At 37.4% G+C, this 22,169-nt stretch overlaps 1 protein-coding gene across 1 annotated transcript in view; it reads right to left on the bottom strand.

Moving 5' to 3' along the window:
* Positions 1–2,747: 2,747 nt before the first annotated feature.
* Positions 2,748–22,169, bottom strand: part of EIF3H (eukaryotic translation initiation factor 3 subunit H) — an 89,844-nt gene continuing 70,422 nt past the window's right edge. The window contains exons 3-8 of the mRNA XM_059902013.1: positions 17,540–17,707; positions 15,909–16,008; positions 14,528–14,677; positions 7,204–7,324; positions 4,723–4,855; positions 2,748–2,971 (exon numbers count right to left, since the gene is read on the bottom strand). Of these exons, the coding sequence (XP_059757996.1) occupies positions 2,874–2,971; positions 4,723–4,855; positions 7,204–7,324; positions 14,528–14,677; positions 15,909–16,008; positions 17,540–17,707 (770 nt within the window). The 3' untranslated portion in view covers positions 2,748–2,873. The remainder of the gene's footprint in view (positions 2,972–4,722; positions 4,856–7,203; positions 7,325–14,527; positions 14,678–15,908; positions 16,009–17,539; positions 17,708–22,169) is intronic.

Genomic DNA, 22,169 nt, shown 5'->3' with positions numbered 1-22,169 from the left:
GGCAGAAACCATCTACTGCTTTTCTCTCATCTTTGTCAATATTAACAGACTCAGACCTTCATCCTTCCCTTCATTACTTATCTACTAACCACTGTCCCCCCCACTTCCATACATGCCAAATAAAGAAGGAATCCACTGTTGCCAATGACGACTTGATCGTGCTTTCTATAGATGGGCACATGAGTCATTTGCTAAAATAAGCCCTTATAGGCATTTGGTTTGACCCAATTTGAGTATTATCAGCCCATCTCTATGACAGAACTATCAAAGAAAAAGATGCCTAATGAAAAGAGAAAACTGATAAATGGTATATTATATATTTAATTTGAATGAGAAATGTTTACTATAAGATGGAATTTACAACTTAAATAAAAAATTCTTTCATAACATTCTGATATCCACACCAGAGCTCAATGCCAGCATTGTTTGAAAGTAAAGCTGACATAGGTTTTCCAAAGAATGTTGTAAAAACATACTGTGAACAGTGTAGTAACATTTTAGAAGACACTAAAACTTAAATATTTAGATGCTGTAAATGAGAAATTACACTGAGCTCCATTAATGACGTTAACATTAGATAACCACATCTCCATTTCCAAGCTTCAAAAAATGGAGAAAAAAGTTCCTTTAGTTTACCTCCATATTAAAAGAATAAGGTATTTTGGGGAGGCTAAAGATTCATTCTCTCAGGTATTTTCAATTAAAAATGTTACATTATCTAGAAACTTATAAAGTATTATCCATGATTATGGGGTTAAATATCAATTAGGTTTTACTTTTCTTACTTTGTAACATTTAATTTTCCATTAGGTTAACATGCTAGTTTTTTCTGTTCTTTTTGTTCTTGGGTAAGTGAATGACTTATCAGACTTGGTACTCAGTTTATGAGCTTTTCTCATTTCAACTTGAAGAAACTGCAAATATTTATAGAAGATGAACCACATGTATTTGTTCCTGAAGACTGTCAGAATATAGCACTCAAATCAAATGCCGAACAGAAGCTATTCCCTAACACTACATACTGTGGAGATTTAATTTCCATTGACATGTTTTCCTAAACAGTTTTTCCCACTACAGTAATTCCTAACTCAAAAACTACTGAAATCTTCTGTTAAGTGTGTACTCACATATTACTGAGTTATGAGGACCTAAACAGTCACACAGAATTCAGAAAGAGCCGCATCTTTTAAAATACAATTGAATCCTGTTAAATTAAACATATACCATGAGGAAAACAATATATAAGATTATGTTTGAACTGACTTTCCTTCCTTTTTAGTTTGCTCTTTGATACTTCAAGGGCGCTTTGTTTATCCACAACAAAATTCCAAATCTAGGCAACTAGAATGCAGGGAAATGAACCAAGAGTATACCATCCACAAAGGCAGGGACCATGACCAGCTTTGTTTATGAATATAGCCCCTGTGCCTAACACAATCACACTCAAATGTGTTCACTCTAATAAGGAATCACCATGGGCGGGAGTGCAAATCAGTATCACCTTTCTTGAAGGCAATATAGCAATTAAAAGCCTTAGAATTATATATACCCTTTGACCAGTAAGTCCACTTCTAGGAATTTATCCTAGGAAAATTAATTACATGTGAGCAAAGACTTGAATTCTAGGATGTTCGAGGGCCAGATCTTTTTAAAAGCAAAAACCTGCTAACAACCCAATATCCTGAACGGAGGGCCCAGGGCGCGCCCTTCGTCACAGCTCCCTCTGAGGCTGCTCGACACCAACCACTGCTCCCCGTGGACCCTGTTAGCGCCCACAGCACCCTACACTGGTCTCCTTCTCTCACCTCCTCTGCACGAGGACAGGGAGGCACAACGTGTCTCGGGCCCACTAAAGGGAAAAGAGCCGGGGTGCGATCCAGCTGACTGATCCCAGAGCCCCAGTCTTGCCTCGAAAACAATGTTACTGCAAAAAAAAGGATTTCTCAACTCTTCTTACCCACCACCCATTCCTTTGATCATCTTCCTAGGAGCCATGTCTTCAAAGGGAAAACCATCCATAAGAGTCTCATAGGCACACCTCCGCTGGCTGGTAAATCTCACTGATTTTGGTGTTATACAAATGGCAGGATTTTTTTTTCTTCCAAATACAAAATTATTAAAATAGTCTTTTCCCCCCAGTGTAGCACTTGTCTCCCAATTCTTCTTTCCCCACTCCTAAAACTTGTTATTAGCATAATTATATTTTATGGTATAAAAGAAATAAACATGAAGTCCTCAATTAAAAAGAAAACACACACACACAGAATCAATTTCATTTTCATACAAAAACATGGTCCTTTGGTGAAATGATTTTTTTTTTTTTTTAATTCTTGTGCCCGATGAATGGCCTATGAGCATGGGGACTGGGCAACAATCACCTGAAGAAATGAAAAGGCGGACCCACGGGAAGCACGCCAAGCGGTTCTAGGCCTGGGGACCAGGGGTGCCAGGGCAAGCACAGAAAGCCTGGGGCTTCAGGGGCGCTCACCTGGGAGCGAAGAAGTACCAGAACTCACAGTAGGCACCAGGGCCTCTGGGCCAGGCATCGGGACAAGCGGCACTGGATCTGGTGGCTGAAATGTGGCACCACAGAGGTGTGACAAAAGTGACGGAGCCTGTAGGTCTGAGCCTGGGGATGCTTCTGGTCAAGCCTGCTTTATCTTTGGAAATACATAGGTATAAGCTAAACAAAACTAAGAAGCTAAATATAATAATATGTCTAAAACCAAATGAGCAAGCAGTCGAGGTTGTTTTATTATTATTTTATTATTTGCTAGAAAGACTTTTCAATATGCAAGTGTGTTTCTTCCGAGAACTGCCCCAATGTGATCTCAAGAGTCCATGTTAACTCCTTTTCTGGAAACTTCCTTTTCTTAGTTGTTGTATTCTTGAAGAGCCTGGGCCATGAAGAGTTTGCCTAAGTTTTGAGCAGTGAACTCCTTGATGTTCTGGCAGTAAGTGTTAATCTGGCCTGTGCATTTGGGAAAGTGAGAAAGAGAGTCATAATGTTCCACAACTGTAAAATGACCCAGAATACTAATCAAACAAGAAAATCAGCATAATACAGCATCATCAGAATTTTATTTTATGTTTTGAATCAAAAACAAAAACGAAGCAGACACAGATATAGAGAACAAACTAGTGGTTACCAGTGGGGAGAGGGAAGGGGGAGGGGTAATATGGGGGTAGGGAATAATAAGAGGCACGAACTATTAGGTATAAAATAAGCTACAAGGCTACATTGTACAACACAGGGAATATAGCCAGTATTTTATAATAGCTATAAATGGAGTATAACCTTAAAAAACTGTGATTCACTAAATTGTAACCCTGTAACATATAATATTGTATGGCAACTATACTTCAATAAAAATTTTTTTAAAAGAATTAAGAATTCTATTCGTTCATAAGGAATAATAAAGAATATAAGTTTTGTTGTTTTTTTTTTTTTTTTTAAATAAGCTATCTTCCACTCTTGGTTACATGGATAATGAAGAAAAACGACAACTTTTAAAAAGATTACCAGCAGTTAAGCACATATTAGCTGTCAATCAAAACGTACTGACTGTGCAGACCAGACCAACACTGTAACTAAGACAAGTGAGAAAACAGCACTGGCTCTTCTTAGCCAGGTAGAAAGGAGACACCAAATCACAGAACTGTAATTCTGGTGTAACCAGACCCACCTGACCCGGACGTTAACTACAGTAGTTTTCAGTCTGTGCTCCAGAAATATCAATAGCCTCCTCCTGCACCCCCAGAGCCCAGACAGAGCATGAGCAAGGAGCCCATGTGAGGAAAGGGCTCCACCACTGCATTAGTCTTAAAACAAATGATCTAATCTGATGCAACAGTTACACATTTCTTGAGAGTATAAGAAATACAATTCTGCTTGAAGTGGCCCTTAAGTAAGTAATGTGTCTCAGTTTCCCGAATCTCATTTATACAGGTACCAGAAAGCTTTAAGGAATTTGGAATTTCCCCCACACTAAAAATATATCAACAGAATTGAGAAACTGCAGAAGACCAGCTTTTCTCTGAGTTGGATTTTCATTCTAACAAATCTCTCAGACAACTGGCTGACTGAATCAAACAGTATTCAACAACATTCATACAGAAATAAGGTGATTATAGCTAAATAAGGGCATGAATGTTATATATTCAAAATCAAGTCCTAGCATAGGACACAACGGCTCTACTACCTTAAGGCAGTGTTAAATGTTTATCCCCAGAGAAAGTCCATGGAGAGTTACATTCATGTTGCTACAATACAAGTCAAAGTAAGGGAAATACCTCTTTGAATCAAAAACTTCAGTTCAATTCAAACACCCACTTACACACTGGGCTCAAGGCTAGGCTAGAACATCAAAAGTAAGGGGTTTGAACTCAATGGCCTTTTGCATTATGAGATGATAAACACTTTTTCTTGGTTTCCATGAAAGATGACTCACACAAAACCTTCCCATTTTAGAAAGTTTATATAATCCCATCTCAAAAGTGTTTGTTTAGATAAACACAGAGTGAAGCACTGAAAGGACCTTAGAAATAACAAAGACTGACAAATTCTTAAATTTCAGAAATTACAGGTGCTAGATTCAAGTTCATCATTTAACCATTTAAAATACACTAACTTTTAGATGTCTTACCCTGTGAATCTCTCACTGTCTTCTGCTTCCTAAAGAATAAAGAAAACCAGCCATGCTCTGCACTGGCTAACAGTACCTGCAATGAGCAGAGAATCCATCCTGGCAGGGGGTTGATGTGGTTTGAAGAGTTTGGACAGATCCTCCTCGGGGAGCGGGGGTTCTCCTCGACTCTGGCGCTGCATATTCTCCTGCTGGCGACGCTGCTGATACTAAAATTCAGAGAGGAAATGATTGGGTTATTTTTCTCTACCTGGGGAGAAAAAAGACCTCCCTCACTTATGTGATCAGCAAAATTCCACTGTTTTGAACTCCAATCTCGGTTTTATAAATGTAACCCTTCATAACTCTTGCTTCTAAGAGGCTAAATATGGTAACAGTCAAAGAAAACTTCCTTGTTGTAAACTCTAGTGTCACTCTGAGCTCTAAGATTATATAACTAATGATTCAGAAAAACAAAACTGGTTATGTGAGAAACGTGGGGCTTACAGGGAAAGAAGCTCAAGATTCATGAGCGAAAGGGAGTAACTTGACCAATTATGACAACTGGGTAAACAGCACTACAAGTATGATTCATCTTAACTTGAAGAACTAAGTAATGAAATACCGTATTGGGGAATTTTTTCAGCTTTATCCTTATTGACCAAAGTAACAATAATACTGATGATGTTACTATTATAACGTCACCATTCCTGTTATTATTATAACAGTAAATACTATCAATTCCTAACAACAGATAATCATCTGTGCTTTAGCTCTACACCGAAGAATGAATATTAGCTCAGATAATGCTTCAAAAACTTTCAAACTCTGGATTCTTATGACTCAATGCAGAGAAAGTGGGGTTATATATAAAGGTATATATCAACTATAAACTTATAGTTCAAACTACAATCAAGACGCTAATAGCTGTGGATTGCTTACAATAGCAGAGGAAATAATATCCCACACACAGCCTTAAAAGGTCAGGTAATGGGAAACCAGGGTAGGCTAGTAAAAATTTTAAGCCCTTAGATAAGGGAAGTTAACTTGCTTTGCAAAAATTTCTACTCATTATGGGGTATGAGAGGAGAAGTGAGACAAATCTAAAGAGGGTTATGAATGGTGCTAAGTAGAAATAAATGTCAAATGCAAAAATTTATGACATACTAGAATTCTAAAAACTATCTCCTAAGATTGGTTTCCAGAATCAACTGTTTCATTGGTGACAGATTTTCAATTTGATACTCCAGTTGGGTCTTTTACCTACAGGAAGAACCAGCAGGGAAATGGAATCAAGCTGGTTTTATTCTCCCCAGTTTATAAGAGATTTTCACCATCACCATCTTCACCACCATCTTTTCATTTAAAAATAAGATAGTTTAGGGTTTCCCTGGTGGCGCAGTGGTTGAGAATCTGCCTGCTAATGCAGGGGACATGGGTTCGAGCCCTGGTCTGGGAAGATCCCACATGCCACGGAGCAACTGGGCCCGTGAGCCACAATTACTGAGCCTGCACGTCTGGAGCCTGTGCTCCGCAACAAGAGAGGCCGCGATAGAGGCCCGCGCATCGCGATGAAGAGTGGCCCCCACTTGCCACAACTAGAGAAAGCCCTCGCACAGAAACGAAGACCCAACACAGCCATAAATAAAATAAATAAATAAAATTTGAAAAGAGAAAATGCTCCCTATTAAAAAAAAAAAAAAAAAAAAAAAGATAGTTTATAGATTTATATGTGTTTTTAAAATTCTATGTGTGTAGAAACACAGTATTTTAAATTTCACTAAATATATGAATATTGGTATTAAATTAATTTTTTAAATATGATATTCTCAGAACCACTTAGTTGTGCTTAAAATCCTACAGTTACCAACATCTAGTTTAAAGTACATTTTAATAAACAGAGTAATCAAACACTCACATGTATGTACATTCTGGAATCAACTTATCTATGAATCAAATGCTAAGAACATTTCAGAGCAATATAGTCCAAAACAGTATTCCAGGAACTGTGAAAATCATGTGGCCTTCAGGCAACACTAATAAAGATTAAGATTAAATGGCCAGAGCAGTGTGGATGTGCATATGAGAATATCCAGGTAATTCCAGGTAAATCTGTATTATACTATCTATTTCACAGCAGTTGGTCTATTATTTCCTATCAAAATTGCTTGCTCTTAATCACAACTGCTCAGTTTTTTAAATGAACTGAAGACTGATAACTGTACTGCAATGAGCCACTAGCAAACCAATTATAGTTAGTAAAGAAATGAGCTGTGACCCTCTAGACTCTCTCTGCCTCTGATTTTCTCAATAAATGTATCTCTTTTTTGCATAACCTTGGCATTACAATCTGAGCTTAATCTACCAGCTCTCTTCAAGATAGGTATTTTTAAGTACAACTTGTAAATAATATATTAGGAACATACTATATAAAGAATAATCTTTTAAAACATGATAGAGTTACTAGCTAAGGGTCAATGCTTTATCAAAGATAATTTAGATCATTTTGAAGATGACTCTTGAACCACCATACTTCGAAAGGAATTCTATGTTTGTTGAATTTTCCCATAATACCAACCTGATGTTTCTGCTGCTGCTGTTTACTCGTGTTCCTCATGTATGTGTTATATTTAACTATATCTTGGCTCATTTCATCCACTCTGTCCATCAGCAACTGGAGGGTCTTCCCCAAATGATTGCTGAAATATAAAGTAAGTATACTGACATGTCATACTTGAAAGTTATAGCTCTGCCACTGCTCTAAGTAGTTTTGAGATATTAAACTGATCTGCCATTTGCTAAAAAAAATGAAAGCACACACATACAGGAAAGCAAAGGCAGAGGAGAGAATGGTAGTCAGCTTGTTATTAAACTTTCCATATCGAACCCACAACTATTAACTACAAGGGTATCTGAAATAGCTCAATTTCTTAGTGTCAGAGCATACACATGTCAGAGTAGAAAGAGTTAAACATATCTAGCAGGGTATCTAAAATGGGTACTTTCTGAACAATCAAGTTTAACCTAGGCTCAGTACTCCTGAATCCGTTTCCTGAGCCCCACCTCCGCTCTCCCCAATTGTGCTCCAGAGCATTCAAATCAGTAGCCACAGAAAGGAAGAACCGGCAAACAGACTGAGACTTCTGGCACATGATTTCTCTACCCAGCAGGTTCTGAAAGAGTAACAATAGTATTTATTCTGCAAGGCCAAAGGAAGAAAGAGGGCTCCTTCCCCTCTGCCCTTCCCAGAATCTGAAGTACAATCATTCATCTTTCTTTTCCTCTCCATAAATTTCTACTGCAGCTTACTTACCAAAATTTTCTTACAAATTGATGCTAATGGTTAGTACGACACCCACCATATTCACTGATTTCTGCCCACAACTATCTCCTACCATGTTAAGGCCCCCTACACATATACGTACTCTAAAAATAACTAGCTGACAAATAGTACTCATTCATTCATTCCACACAGGTATCTACTAAACACCTATTATGTTCCAGCCTCAGTGTTAGCAAATAAGGAGACACTAGTGAATGAGACATTCCTGGTCTCGGTCTTCACTGAGCTTACAATTGATGGGGAGAGGGGAGGAGGGAAGAGGGGAGATAAGACACTTAGATAGTGTGGTCAGAATATCTCTTTTAAAAGGTGACAGGCTGAAAGCACAAGATTAGAAGGAATCAGCCATGCAGAAAGTATTCTAGGTGAAAGAAAGCCCAAGTGCTGAAGGCCTGAGGTGGGTAAGAACTAGACAGGTAGAAAGAGGAGGCCTGGCATGGGAGGAGCACAGAGACAGGCTAGGGAGGCCAGACAAGCACGTACGAGGAGCCATTAGCTGCCTCACACAACACCCCAACCACACGGTCACTTAGTGTGAATGAGAACCCGCGACTCTGACATGAACCCTGGTGACATGTTTTGCCTTAAATTTTAAAACGATTTAGACTGGCTGTTATGCAGAGAATACACCGGAGGGTAGCAACTAGGAGATGGTTAAGAGTCCACTGTGGAGTGCTGGCAAGAATGTGGAGAAATTAGAATACTCGTACACTGTGCGGAGAACGTAAAATGGTACGGCCACTGTGGAGAAGTTTGGTGGTTCCTCAAAAAGTTAAACATAGGGTTTACCATATAACCCAGCAATTCTACTCCTAGGTATATACTCAAGAGAACTGAAAACTTATGCTTACACAAAAAAACTTGTACATGTATGTTAATAGCTGCGTTATTCAAAACAGACAGAAATTGGGGGAAAAACCCGAAAAGGATGAATGGATAAACAAACTGTGCTTTGTCCATACAATGAAATACTACTGAGTTATAAAAAGAACAAAGTACTGATATATGAATGAAACTTAAAGACATTATACTAAGTGAAAGAAGCCAGACACAAAAGGCCACTTACAACATGGTTCCATTTATAGGAAACGTCCAGAAGAGACAAATCCACAGAGACAGAAAGTAACTACTGGCTGCAAGGGGATGAGGGGAGGAGAAGTGACTACTTAGAGGCATGGGGTTTCTGCTTGGGGTGATGAAAATGTTTCAAAATTAGTGGTAATGATTGCACAATATTGCAAATGTATTAAAAACCACTGAACTGTATTCTTTAAAAATGGTTAAAATGGTAGATTTTATTTTACATGAATTTTATTTTAAAACTGCACGCGCGCGCACAAACGCACACACACACACACAAAATCTACTGTGGCACTGCAGAGAGAAGTAGTGGCGGCTTGGAACAGCCCAGTGGCAGTGAACATGGAGAAAAGTGGGCAGAACTGAGAGAGGAATCAAGGGCGACTCCCAGTTTCCTGGCTTTAGCAGCTGAACGGTTGGTTACGGCACTTACAGAGAAAGAAAAGGCTGAGGAAGAAACAGACTGGGAATATTGGGAATGACTAAAAGTAAATCCAGTTAAAACATGGATTCCATCTGTAACCTGAAGCTTTGGCTCTTTATCTTAAATAACAGAAAAGAGCATAGATCTGGTGTGTGTGTGTGTGTGTGTGTGTGTGTGTAGATAAATTTATCTTTTAATCCCAGGTCTGGCACTATCTATCTTACCTCGATCCAGCAGCTTGGTCTAATGACTTAACTGAAGAATCAAGTGCTTTTTTCAAATTAAATTTTATTTCATATTTATCTTATTCCATTGTAATTTTGTGAACCATTTTTCACTTTTAAATATTTCTTCTTTGGACATCAGATTATTCACTTTTCTGTTCTTTTCCAATTTCTTAATAGTTTGATTTTAATTCATCCATAATTTGAGCTGATGGTGCAAGAGCGGGAATTAAAATGATTTTTATTTTCCCCAATAGCTAATCAAATGTCCAGATCCACTGATTATTTAGTTACAATGCTTTCCAAGTAACTTCAGGGCTGAAATTTAACAATACTGTGTCCTCTCACATGCATTCTTTCAACACACATTACTGAGTACATACTTACTTTTCCAGTCACTCTGTTATAAGATACTATATAAGACATTGTTGCACTCAAAGCATTCTAGTGAGAAGCAAGGAACACAAAAAGAAATGCAACACAGTGGTAGTAGATTCTATAACAGAACAGAAGCATAAAAGATAGTTTGGTAGGATCAGATGAGACTTTCCAGATTATGTGACAGTTGAATTTTGAGTTTCTGAAGGAGCTGAAGATGGGAGTTGGAGACAAGGAAGATGCAGAGGGACACTGCAGATACTGTGTGTAGGTAGCATGGTCAGAGACACTGGCATGAAAAGCATGATACATCTGAAGAACTGCAAGTAACTCAGTCCATCAGAAGCACGGGAGAAGGGCAAGACTGGGAAAAAAGAGAGCAATGAAACTGAAGAGGCAAACAGTCACAGTGCAAAGACTCTTGGAAGTTGGGCTATAAGTTTGGATGCTACTCCAAGGGCAATGGGGACTCAGCCAAAAATTTTAAGCAAAGGAGTAATATGATCATACAATTTGCATTTAGCAAGATCACTGCAATGAAAGAGGAAAAGGTTAGAAGCAGGAAGTTAGGAGACTGTGAAAGTAATCAGGAAAAGAAATAATGAGGCCCTGACCTAAGGTAGCAAAAGACAAGGAATAAGATGAAATCACCCCAGGAATCACACACAGGAAGACAGACCCCAAGGAACACTGATATTTAGGGATGAGCAGAAGAAGGTTGACTGGGGAGAATGAGAAGTAACCCAGAAGTAACCTAGTGGTAGTATCCTAAACTACAAAGAAAGTATTTCAGGAAGAAGGTATTATCAACATGTTAAATTTTCAACACTCTATAACATCCAGCAGTATCGTGATAAAGTCATCTTTTGCAACTTCAGCGAGAACTCTAACAACACAGAATAGATGGAATACTAAGTGTTTAGGATAAGTGGGAAGTGAGTAAATACAGACAGCGACATATAGAAAATCCTATGAAGAAGTCTGACTGTAAAAAAAAAAAAAAAAGGGAGAAAATGAAGTAAAAGGTTAAAGGAGATGGATAATAACGGCACGAGGTCAAAAGGTGTTTTTTTTGTAACTTTGTTGTTTAAGATGACGGTGACTTTACACAAGTTTAAATGTCCTTACTTACTCTTAGGAGATGCATGTTCAAGTATTTAGGGGTTAAGTGCCACGTCTGCAATTTACTTTCAAATGGTTCAGGAAAGAAAAGTACCCATTTACGTCTGGAGAGAGAACGAGAACAGGTGCAAATGTAGCAACACATACACCTGGTGAATACAGGTAAATGTTTATGGGTGTTCACTGTATTACTTATTATCCTTTCAATTTCTCTCAACTGTCGAGCATTAAAAAAAAAAAAAAAATTAATGGGAAAATCCAGTCAATAAATGTAACAGAAAAGAACCAGTACAGAGAGGAACTGGAAATACCCAAGGAGAGAGGGTGCAGAAAAAGAGAGACCTGGATGAGGCCTCAGGGGAGACACTGATCCCTCATTTTCACCAGTGGAAGAACTGAGGCCCAAAGAACTATATTAAATACAAGAAATACTGTAATTAACTACATGATTACTTGTTAAATAAGTCATTTATGTTCTTAAGTGCAAAAGAAATTCACAGAAGGGAAAGATCATCACCAATCCTTGACTGGGTGGTCGAGGAGAGAGCAGTGACACTGGAGAAAGCCATTAAGAAGAGTTAACTGCCATTGCAGAGAAAGATCTATTATTTTTTCCAGACCTTACATCTTGGAGACTGACTACACTGATTTTAGCAATGAGAAAGGTGCTACTAGAAGAGAACTTCCCTCTCTACTAAAAAGCGTCCTTAATGGAAAGTACTAACATTACGTGTTGTAGGTATATGTAATTATAGTGAAAGAGCACAAGCGCAGGTGTGTGGACTTTAAACATTTCATAACATTTCTGTTGCTACAGTGCTCTTCAGAAATCTAACCAATACGAAATACGTGAAAATCTGCACAGTACAGGTCTTGAAGGACAAAAGGAATTAACAATAATACAGAACTATTTCACAGATAACACTCATAGGAAATCAGGTCCACTACCAAGAGCAATTTTATGGGGATCTTTTCAGTACCAGTTCAACGAGAATAGTGAAACAGGGAGTTATTGTTGCCAGTTTCAATAATATAGTCTTTTCTTTTATTGCCAAGGAAACAAAGAACTGAAAACAGATAACTTAAACAGATGTGAACAGAGAGGTGCAGTGATAAGTCTGCTCTGGCTACAGTATCAATTTGTCCTTATTTTCCTTCATGTATGATGCCCACCCTTAGTTTACTTTCTTAAAGAGGAAATAAGAACAGAATTGTTTTTGCATGTGTGAAAAGCCAAAGGCTTGTGTAACAGATTTTTAAAAATTAATAAAGGCTGTTATGAAATAACCATTACCAGAACTTCCATCTAATAAAATTAAGAATTAGAATTTTTTAAATGAAAGGGAATACAATATGTTTTATTCATAGCATAAAGCAAATTTATCAGGTAAATCAAAGAACTGGAACATGCATATGCGTTGTGATAAGCAAGACCAAGCAAAATGTTTAAGGAGCTACTTCAGAATGATTTCTGATGCGGTTTCTTAGAAAAAAATTTTATGGCAAATGATGATTAGCATCATCATGCTACTAATGTTAGAAATTAAAATTTGAGAGGTACAAAGGTTACACTTCAGTCTTTTAAATTAGTACTATCAATTTGTGCCAATGTAACAGTCCATTAGTATAAGCACGGCTTCAAGGTTGCTTCTTTTTTTTTTTTTCCTCCCAACAGGAACACCAATTTACCCTTTTAAATAACTTCACATGGAAAGCAAACGTCTTCTCTTCCTATTTCACATAAAATACAGAAGATAAAAACTATAATAAAATATTTGTCCAGATCTTAGTTGCTATGGCGAACTGGGAACATTTTCTTGGCTATTCTAAATGCTAATTTGGACAAACAGACATTACAGACCAGCTCATTGGTAATGGGAAAGCAGAGAAGGGCTGTATTTGTTTTGTATCCTCAATAAAGGAAGCTTGGGGAAAGGTGAAGACATAAATAATATGTAAGCAAAAGCTTTCACATAGTAAATTTAAAATTATTATATAACTATATACTTAATACATCAAATTGCATGCTGAAAAAGGTTCTTAGCTCAATGCTTTAAATACAGGTGTGCCGAGTGTGTTTGTGAAAGCAATGAAGAAAAATATGACCTTCTAAAAGAGACAAATTAAAGGACTATTGTGAACATACGTTTGCAGTCAAACAGTACACTCACTCTTTAGTGCCAAATGACCCTTGCAACCTGGCTGTATTACTGAGCACTCCATTTACCATCCAGTTTCCATCTCCTTCCCCTGTTAAGACTTTCTAGTGGCTGCTGTGATGAATTCATGCAATGAAGGTGGCACTTCAACCACAGTCCCACCCATCCCAGTGCATGGAGAAGAACACTGGGTACACTGGTCCTTCTGGGTTTATCCCTACGTGTCTTATATTGAAGAAGTACAAAGCCTGCGTATTCTTTTGTACTAGCTTCTATCTGGGATAACTAGAAACCTGATAAATAACTGAGCTTCTGTTCCAAACTGGTTGCTTTATGAAAACACACCTTGTTTTTCTAAGCCATTCAGCAAATGCATACTGATAGATTACCTACTTGCTATTAGCCTTCTCCTGCCACAAAACAATCACTAACATCAAGCTTAAAGGGAATTTAAGAGGAGCTACACACATGACTCTCTTCATATTTCTGTTAAAAGCAATAAATGAGGGGAAATGAAACATTAATTCCATAAAGGAAATAATCTGTTTTAGAACACCTCAGTCAGCATTTTATCAATATAATAAATAATATCTTAGCAACTAGATAGCTAAAGCAGTCACGATGAAGCAAATGATGTCACCACTGTCTAAGATAGCAAAAGCCAGTGTCAGGTTCAGAAAATTCTAATTTTGGTTGAAAATTCAAATGGAAAGTTTACTGCTAAAAGAGTCTACATCTGAACAAGGGCAAATGCCACAGTAAAACAGAGAAGCGTTTTTGGTCTTCTCCCAAGCGTTATTAAACATCCAGACATTATACCATAGCCTCTAAGGACACTGTACAATAAATAAAGCTGAGCCAAATCAAAACACACCTCCCCTGTGGGCATGTACCATCTCAAAGCAAAAATGACACAGAAAAGGCAGCAGAGGGTTCCTACAATAACAGGAGCTATTAGTATTCAAACACCATCTCACTTTATCAATAACCATGGTGTTCTTCCTGGGATTTTAGCAGAGCTGGACAAGTTCTACATGTTGTTACTATGTCTTAAGAACCTCAAAATGTGCTTAAGTAATTTTCTTCTTGTTTCACAGGTTAAAGTCTAAGTAAAAGACTCTTTTGCAGAAAGTGATTAAAAAAGGGACTTTTCATTAGACAGGGCCGCTTACCTGCTGGCAAGACTGAGCAATTCATGTTTATCTGCTACAGCTGACTTCTTCTCAAGCTCCCACATTAGGACGTTGATCAGATGTGAATTTTTAATTACAATCGGCACTTCTTCAAACATGTGCTCAAAGGTGATACTTCCCTTTTTCAATCTGTGAAGCATGTTAAAAATACGTTAGTCTGGTGGTCAGAAGTAAGTGTTAAAGTGATTATTTCATACATTTTCCCTAATTACAGGCCCTCTTCAGGATTTTTGTTTGTCTCATTAGCACTCTTTTAAAAAGGGAGAGAAACTAGAGTTTTACCGAGTCAAGCATAAGTCGAGTGATTTGAACAACTCTGAAAATGATCCGAGTTGGAGCTCTAAGACTAGAAAATAAGACTCTTAGCAAAAGAAACTATTGTTTCTTCACAATCAGGTATCTTCAAAATTTCAGATACGAAAATGTAAATGCCATAGGAAATCATGCTATATAATCTACATCTAAAACATTTAAAATCGCTAGAAAAGAGAAATACTCTAGTTTTTGGAAAGTTCACTTTAAAAGCCAACTGAACTCGAGAGATTAACAAGTAGCAGGACACTCACACGTTACTCCACACGCAGTGGCTGAGAACACAGCAAGAACGCAACTCCTCATAGTTTAGTTATAACTGCCATGCCCAGGAATTGTTCATGAGTTAGCTTTTCTTTTTAAATTCTTTGCATCTTAACTTCTTTAGGAGCCAAATGGTAAACTAGTAATGAACTGTCTGTCCTACATGAAGTCAAAAGCACTAACTTTAATAAGAAATAAAAATTCCTATAATTAACAGAAAATGAAAGAATTCTGAATTTTTAAAATTTTAATGTAAATATTCCAATGCCATTATGTAGGATCACAAAACAGCTTTTTCAATTAATTCTTTGCATACCTGTCACCCATAAAATATCCAAAAAATCCACATTCCTTACTGAACCCTAAAAAATATTTGTATCTTTCCACACACCGCCCCCCCCAATGAAACAGGAGGTCAGAAAATAAGACAAACAGCTCACAACTGTTCTGACACAGAACTTACAGTCTGACAGCCACTGAACACTCACTCATCCCATCTCCCTTTATTTAATCATATATTTCTTCAAATCCAGTAGCTAATTAATCCCGACCCTAACTGAATTCACCCATGCTGAGAACAACAGATGAGACATTCCATAAAGAACAGTTTAAACATGGAAAGGGAGAAATCAAGTGGCACTCAGCCATGCAGAAACTTCTACCGTCCACATGGCAAAAGCATTACCACACCACCACCGAGGATTCAATACATGTGGCAAACTAATATCTTAAAAGAAAAACACCCGATCCTTAACACATGCCTTATAGGCCCCCAAACACTTACGCTTCGGGAGAAAAATCCTTCTCTTTACAAACTTCCATCAGTTTAGGAGTCAGTCTGTATGCCTTTAGTGAGAGAGACCCTTGGGCAGTTTTTATGGGATCTCAAATAAGGAAAAGAAAAAGAAATTACTAAGAATTCTGTCGCTACCAGTGCCCAAATGACACTGGTTCTGGGCACATTCTGTTAATTATCATAGTCTTTGCAAAACGAAGATCAAAATAAATAATCAGAACACAGTTTGAAGCAGATTCAAACCAGCATAGCAAACAGTAAGTGAAAATTCAGGAACCTATCATCCTACTTATAATAGGCAGAATAACTTCCTCCCGAAAGTATAAACAGAAGATAAAAAAACACAGTTATTTTCAAATCTATTCCTCAGCTAGAACCAGCAATCTTGACAAGAATTAAATATAGCATATGTTCTATACATCTTACATACATCTTGTATAATTAGAAGGAAAATACTAATGAATATTAAACATGAAAATTCACTGGACGCATTGTGTAGTTCTTAGTCCACTAATTTAAATGAACAGCCCTTCCAAAATTTATCCATCCTAACAATCACTGTTCAAATTTTTTAGTTAAAGCAGATTCTAAAAACAAAACCACTAAAGTCAAAGTGCAATCACAAGTGTCTCTTTAGTTTTAGAGAAACTAATTTTGTCAAAGCTAACTGCTTAAACACTCCGTGAGTAAGGGAGCTTAGCACTTGCTGCATGATAACGGCTCCGGCATGCCAATATTCGCCTAAAACCTGTGTTAACATTCATGTTGCCTGAAACTTAACACAGTGAAACTTTTAGCAATAGGTGATAAAATGAAAACCAAAATAGATTGAAACAAGTGGAAAATTCATCAAGGTCTGATGATGCAATGTTTCCAGCCAGTATAAGTACACTTTAACAACTTGTTCTTTACTGTAATCCAATTGTTAACATACTGAAACAATTTGGGGGCAGCTCATAAGATTGATCGTATTCATTAGTATTTTTTCTGACAGATACTCAGGACGTTACATTTACTTCTCAGCTGGAAACTATATGCAAGTCTGCCAGATATGGCAAACTGTGAGTGTTTGGGGAGGGGGAAGGCTATAAAGCTGTTAAATTGCCTACAGTTCTGATACAGCACAGAACATCTGGTCTGGAGAGCTTGAGGAAACACCATTAAATAGGCCGAAAAGAAAAAAATCTTTGTGCTAAGAAACAGTCCAGGTTTTGTACGCTGCTGTCAGAGGTATAAAAAAAAAACTTGGCACACTGTGTTACGATTGGTCAGTCACGTACAGAGCCAGACACTCTAGCAATCGGGGTTTGTTAGACATCTGGTCTAGTTCCACCAGCCCCTTCAAATGAGGGAGGGGAGATGGAGGAATAAAAATGAAGCAGCTACTCCAGCATTCCAAAATGTACACATCAGGGCTCTGATAGCAAGAAAAATAAACAGAAAGAAGGAAACCCTGTCTAGACTTAGCTGCTGCTGAGGCTGCTGCAGAAACAGGCTTGGTATTTACTTGAGAAGGCCTGCCAGGCTGCTCTTAGAGGCGAAAAGACAGAAAGCAAAAATAGTAGTAGTAGTAATAATATTAAGGGAAGAAAAGAATAATAAAGGAAACTCCTACTAACCGTAAATGAGAACGACAGATTCTTCAATGGCATGCTGGTAACTGAACTGAGAATCCAGAAGCGCCCGGGTGACGAACGAGCCGTAGTATGTGGACTGGTACCAGCCCACGTGGAGATGGTCGATGTTTACATGGCGAAGGCTCCGCATCATTTCCATCTGATATTGGACTAGAGGATGGGGACGAGAGGGACAAAAGAAAAACTATGTAATGACATTACCCAGATTAAAAACAAGCCCTTCTGGAAACAAATTTCTACACAACTATTTATTAGCTAAAGGGAACAGGTTTCCAGATTTTAAATTCATTCGCTTCACATGTAAAGAAAACAAATTAAGCTTTCAAATCATTAGGGCATTCCTCTTCTCATCAACAAAAGCACATTTTGTAGAAACAGTATTAAAAATGTAATAATAATGCCTTATTCCAAACAAGTAATTATTTATTAAATGTGTCTCCACTTTTAAGGAAAAAATTTGTGTAATTACTAAATTGGTTGGTTTTAAGAAGTTATGTTTGAATTAATAAGTTGAGAGTAGTTATCGATGTCTTCAACACAGCTTTTAGAACTGAGAAGTTAAAACCATCAAGAAAACCAACAGGAAAACAATTAACTACCACATTATTTAAGTATGAACAGGATACAAGCTGTAGCTGATTAAAAATATAAGAATTCATTTTTGCCTTCAACTGGTGCCCCCTGCTGCATGTGCTAAACTTAGAAAAGAATTCTTTTTTCTTGTCTGTGTGTTCCTTTGTGTTAAGTAATCACCAGTATTTTTTTTCATTAGAATAGTTATATTTTAATCGCCATGTATAGAATGAAACAGTTGGATGACTTTTACATGTCAAATTAATGACTATAATGTATATTATTAACTCAAAGCCGTATTACTAGAAAAATGGGTGCAGACACTATAATAAATAATGTATTCTAAAAAGCAATATAGGCCAATAATGAGTAGCAAATATGTAAAACAGGAGAAAATTTTATAGTTAACATAATATTCAAGCTATTTCTATTATAATAAAAATGCATGACTGTGTTGAGTAAACATATTTGCTTAACTCAAAATCTAACCATTTCATTTTCAAAACTCTTAATCAGGTTTTAGCAAAAGTAAAGTTAAATGTCTGTCATTTCCTTGGTTATAGCACTACGGTTTTACAAAGCAAACAAAATTCAGGATCATAAAGTATAAAAGAAACTTCCCCAGATGGACACGGTCTTTTCAACACGTCTTACTAGGTAAAGAAAGTATAAATCTGCTTATTCCAAGGAAGGTTATATTTCTTATGATAAAAGATGGCAGCCAACTCATCAACTACTCAAGAATTATGTGTTTTTTGAAGTTTTCTTTTTATATACAATATGATGGCCTCAAGAAGAAGCAGTATAAAATTAACACAGTAATCTTGAATCAATTATCTTTTATCTTAATTTTTCGCTCTCTAGCATACAAGATACCCCTCTTCCTAGCCAGTTTAACAGATTCCTATCAACCACATAAAACTGGGATAGAACCATCGCTATTGTCTCTTTCTGCTTTAAAATTTCATAACTCTTTTAAAGTAAAATCACTGATTTGGCTAGTAAAATTTAATCAAATGTAACTTATGAATGAAAAATTCTAATATCACCAGTAAAACAGGAGCCAGAACTAAATTTAATATTTATTTTAAAGGGATAGGAAAGAGGAGACAGGGAGCAATTACCAAGCAACTGACAGTACAAACACGATTTTATAGGATGAGTTTTTTAAAATTGGTACTTCTAAAACATCTGTCAATGTACAATTTAGCTGTAATGTAAGCAGAAGACAGATTCTACCAACTGGCAATAGTAGAAAAGAAGAAAAGACCCGGAATCCTAGACCCGGATCTAGGTTCTCATGTCGGCTCTGAGATTTCTGCCGTGGGGAATCTTGCTGTCCTTCTCTGATGCTCAGTTTTCCCATCTCCAAAAAGATCTGAGAGCTCATCCCAGTCAAAATGCTACGATTCCACACTGTTCACTGGATATGCTAATTACAAGTAATGATTTTTCTATAAACTAAAGCAGGTAGCATGCATTAATAATTAAAATAAAAGTGCTTTCCTATGAAAAATATTCTGTAATCTTACTAAGTCAAACAGCCTGAATACAACAGATTTTATAATAGCATTTTCAGGATGCATGAAGTAGAAAACTTTACAATCAGTAGCAAACCTCCAGATTCCTTCTTCATCCAGAGTCTTACCCATCTTACAGCCCCTTGGTTAACGATAAGGAGGAAAATGAAGTGTTTCTCTCAGCTAGAGAAGAGACTAAATACTAAGCTTATGAATGAAGCCTGTCGCCCTCGGAGTTACCATTGTAATAATTGCCAATGTATTTATTTCTGGGGATTGAGGGATGAAGAAATAAACCTCTATATTATGGGTGAGGTTGGAGGTGGGGGGAGCACTTCTATTTTCCTCTTCCACAGCTTAGAAAATCATGACATACAAGATTTTACGAGGCTTTAATAAAAATTTATTTTTAAGGTCATAAGAGTTTTCATAGGATGAAAATACAAATTTAAGGGTTAAAAGCAATGACAGGTGAGTTAATAAAATTGCTTTTGAAAATCTACAATGAACTGGAATTTCACTATTACACACAAAAAACGTATGTGAAATTTCAGGTCATTCTTCATCTAGGTTTAGACTTACCACTCCAATTTTTTAAATTAAGAAACACAACTTTTTTTTTTTTTTTTTAAATGAATGTCCTCTTGGAGGTATCAGAGCAAGAAAGGATCTAAAAAGACTACAAGTGATCCTTGAAAAGGTGAGGGTAAGGGTGCTAGAGCTCCAAAGTGAAGTTGGGGTGCACTGAGGTCCAGTCCTCGCTGGAACTACACATATGAGGCTCCAATAAATGCACAGTTTAAAGAGGTTACTTCGATTTAATAAAAAAAAATTTTTTTGAAGAAGTCATATTTGTTCTATTATATGCAAGCAAGAGACAACTCAGAAACAGCCAAGTGAATTTTGATCTCTGCAGTCTTTTAGGTCTATGTCCTTGTTCTTATGTTAACACAGACATGTGACCCTTGTCTCCTTTCACAGTTTTTCCTCCTCCTCCAATCCAAGTTCTCAAAAAGTACAAAATCAAACCCTACAAAAGCTTCCCGGTAAACCTAAGTGGAGATAAGAAATGCACAGCAGACTGTCCCACTAAACTGTCTCAAAACTGTGCTCCCAACACACCCATTAATCAACTGAGCTGAGCTGCCACACCAGCTGACACCCATTTACCCTCAGACAAGGAAAAAAAAGTCGTGATACAGTGACATGCCAGTAAACTTTACACAGGAAATAAGGAACGATCATTCCAGATTCTAATCTCCCAGGCAAATGCCACTGTTTTAGTGGCTCTGCTAGTCTAGTCCCTCTCAGGAGTTATGCTGGAGGTGGAGGGGAGGGATACCGGGGGCGGGCAGGTGAGGCACAAACAAGAGACCCAGTTTAGCTAGGACACTGGGTAAACAGAAAGGGGAAGGGCTTGTGCTATCTGGAAAGGACTGTGAGGACGTGTGTCCCAGCCCGCAGGCTCTGGTGAGTAGGGGCTGGTGCTATTTCCTTCTCATTCCCAGCCATCCTCACTTACCCTCTCCCCGCCACCACCCGCCACTGGAGTTTTAAAAAGAAGGGTAGAAAAGATGTGGCTAGACAGATAAGGTTCACTCCTATCTCTCAGAAGGAAGAGAATTACAGCAAAAGAAACAAAAGAGAAAGGAGAAGGAAAAGAAAACCAAAGTTCCTTGATATAAAGTGCCACACCTCCCTATAGTTGAGTTAATACAGATCAATGAAATAAGAGACAAGCATTTATTGGCAACTCTGCCGAGTTGGCTCAGGGTTAGAGACACTTTCATTTTTGTTCTAAAGTTCTCGTATTTAACAGAAGCCCAAGTGGCAATTTCAACCAACGATATTAACTTCTGAGTTAATGGCTAAATATTTCTGGAGAACTTTCCAAAGATGAATAGCAAGGGAAAACTTTTGGGGAGAGGGGGATTACTTTAAAATATGATAATATTCAATAGAAAGGCTCAGAATTGTGTAGTGAGAAGTTTAGGAAAGAACATTTTAAACGTTGTTAGTTTAAAAAGCAAACCCCCTGCCGACTGACTGAGGAGAAACAGTGCACAGCAAATGAATTTCAAAGACAAATTGGTAGTTACTACCAAGCCAACTCAAATTACTAATACAAAAGCTACACTTAGATGCAATTGAGGTGGTGCTACAAAATTTGGAAGGATTATAAAAATGAGGTGAAGTTTTATAAATCTCTTCAAACTCTACAATTGCCTTCATTGCTTAAGCCGCTCGCAAGCAAAGGAGAGCTTGGTTTACAACACCGAGTAACTGCCCGCAATCTGGCACCAGTGTATTCACATTCACTTTTTCCAGATACCCTCTTTGCAAAACAGTCAATTTTAAACTGCCTAGAGCTAAACAGTCTTAACTGAGGCAGGCTGCCCAATAACTATTCCTTACAAAAATCCACCACATTTGTTGGGCTTTCTCTTGTTTTATCTCCAAATATGAAAACACTGAAAATAATATGCTGCCTTATATTTAAATGCTGTATCTGGACTCAC

The sequence above is a fragment of the Balaenoptera ricei genome, chromosome 17 (assembly GCF_028023285.1).
Source record: "Balaenoptera ricei isolate mBalRic1 chromosome 17, mBalRic1.hap2, whole genome shotgun sequence".
Classification (NCBI taxonomy): Eukaryota; Metazoa; Chordata; class Mammalia; order Artiodactyla; family Balaenopteridae; genus Balaenoptera; species Balaenoptera ricei.
This window is presented reverse-complemented; position numbering and strand designations above follow the sequence as displayed.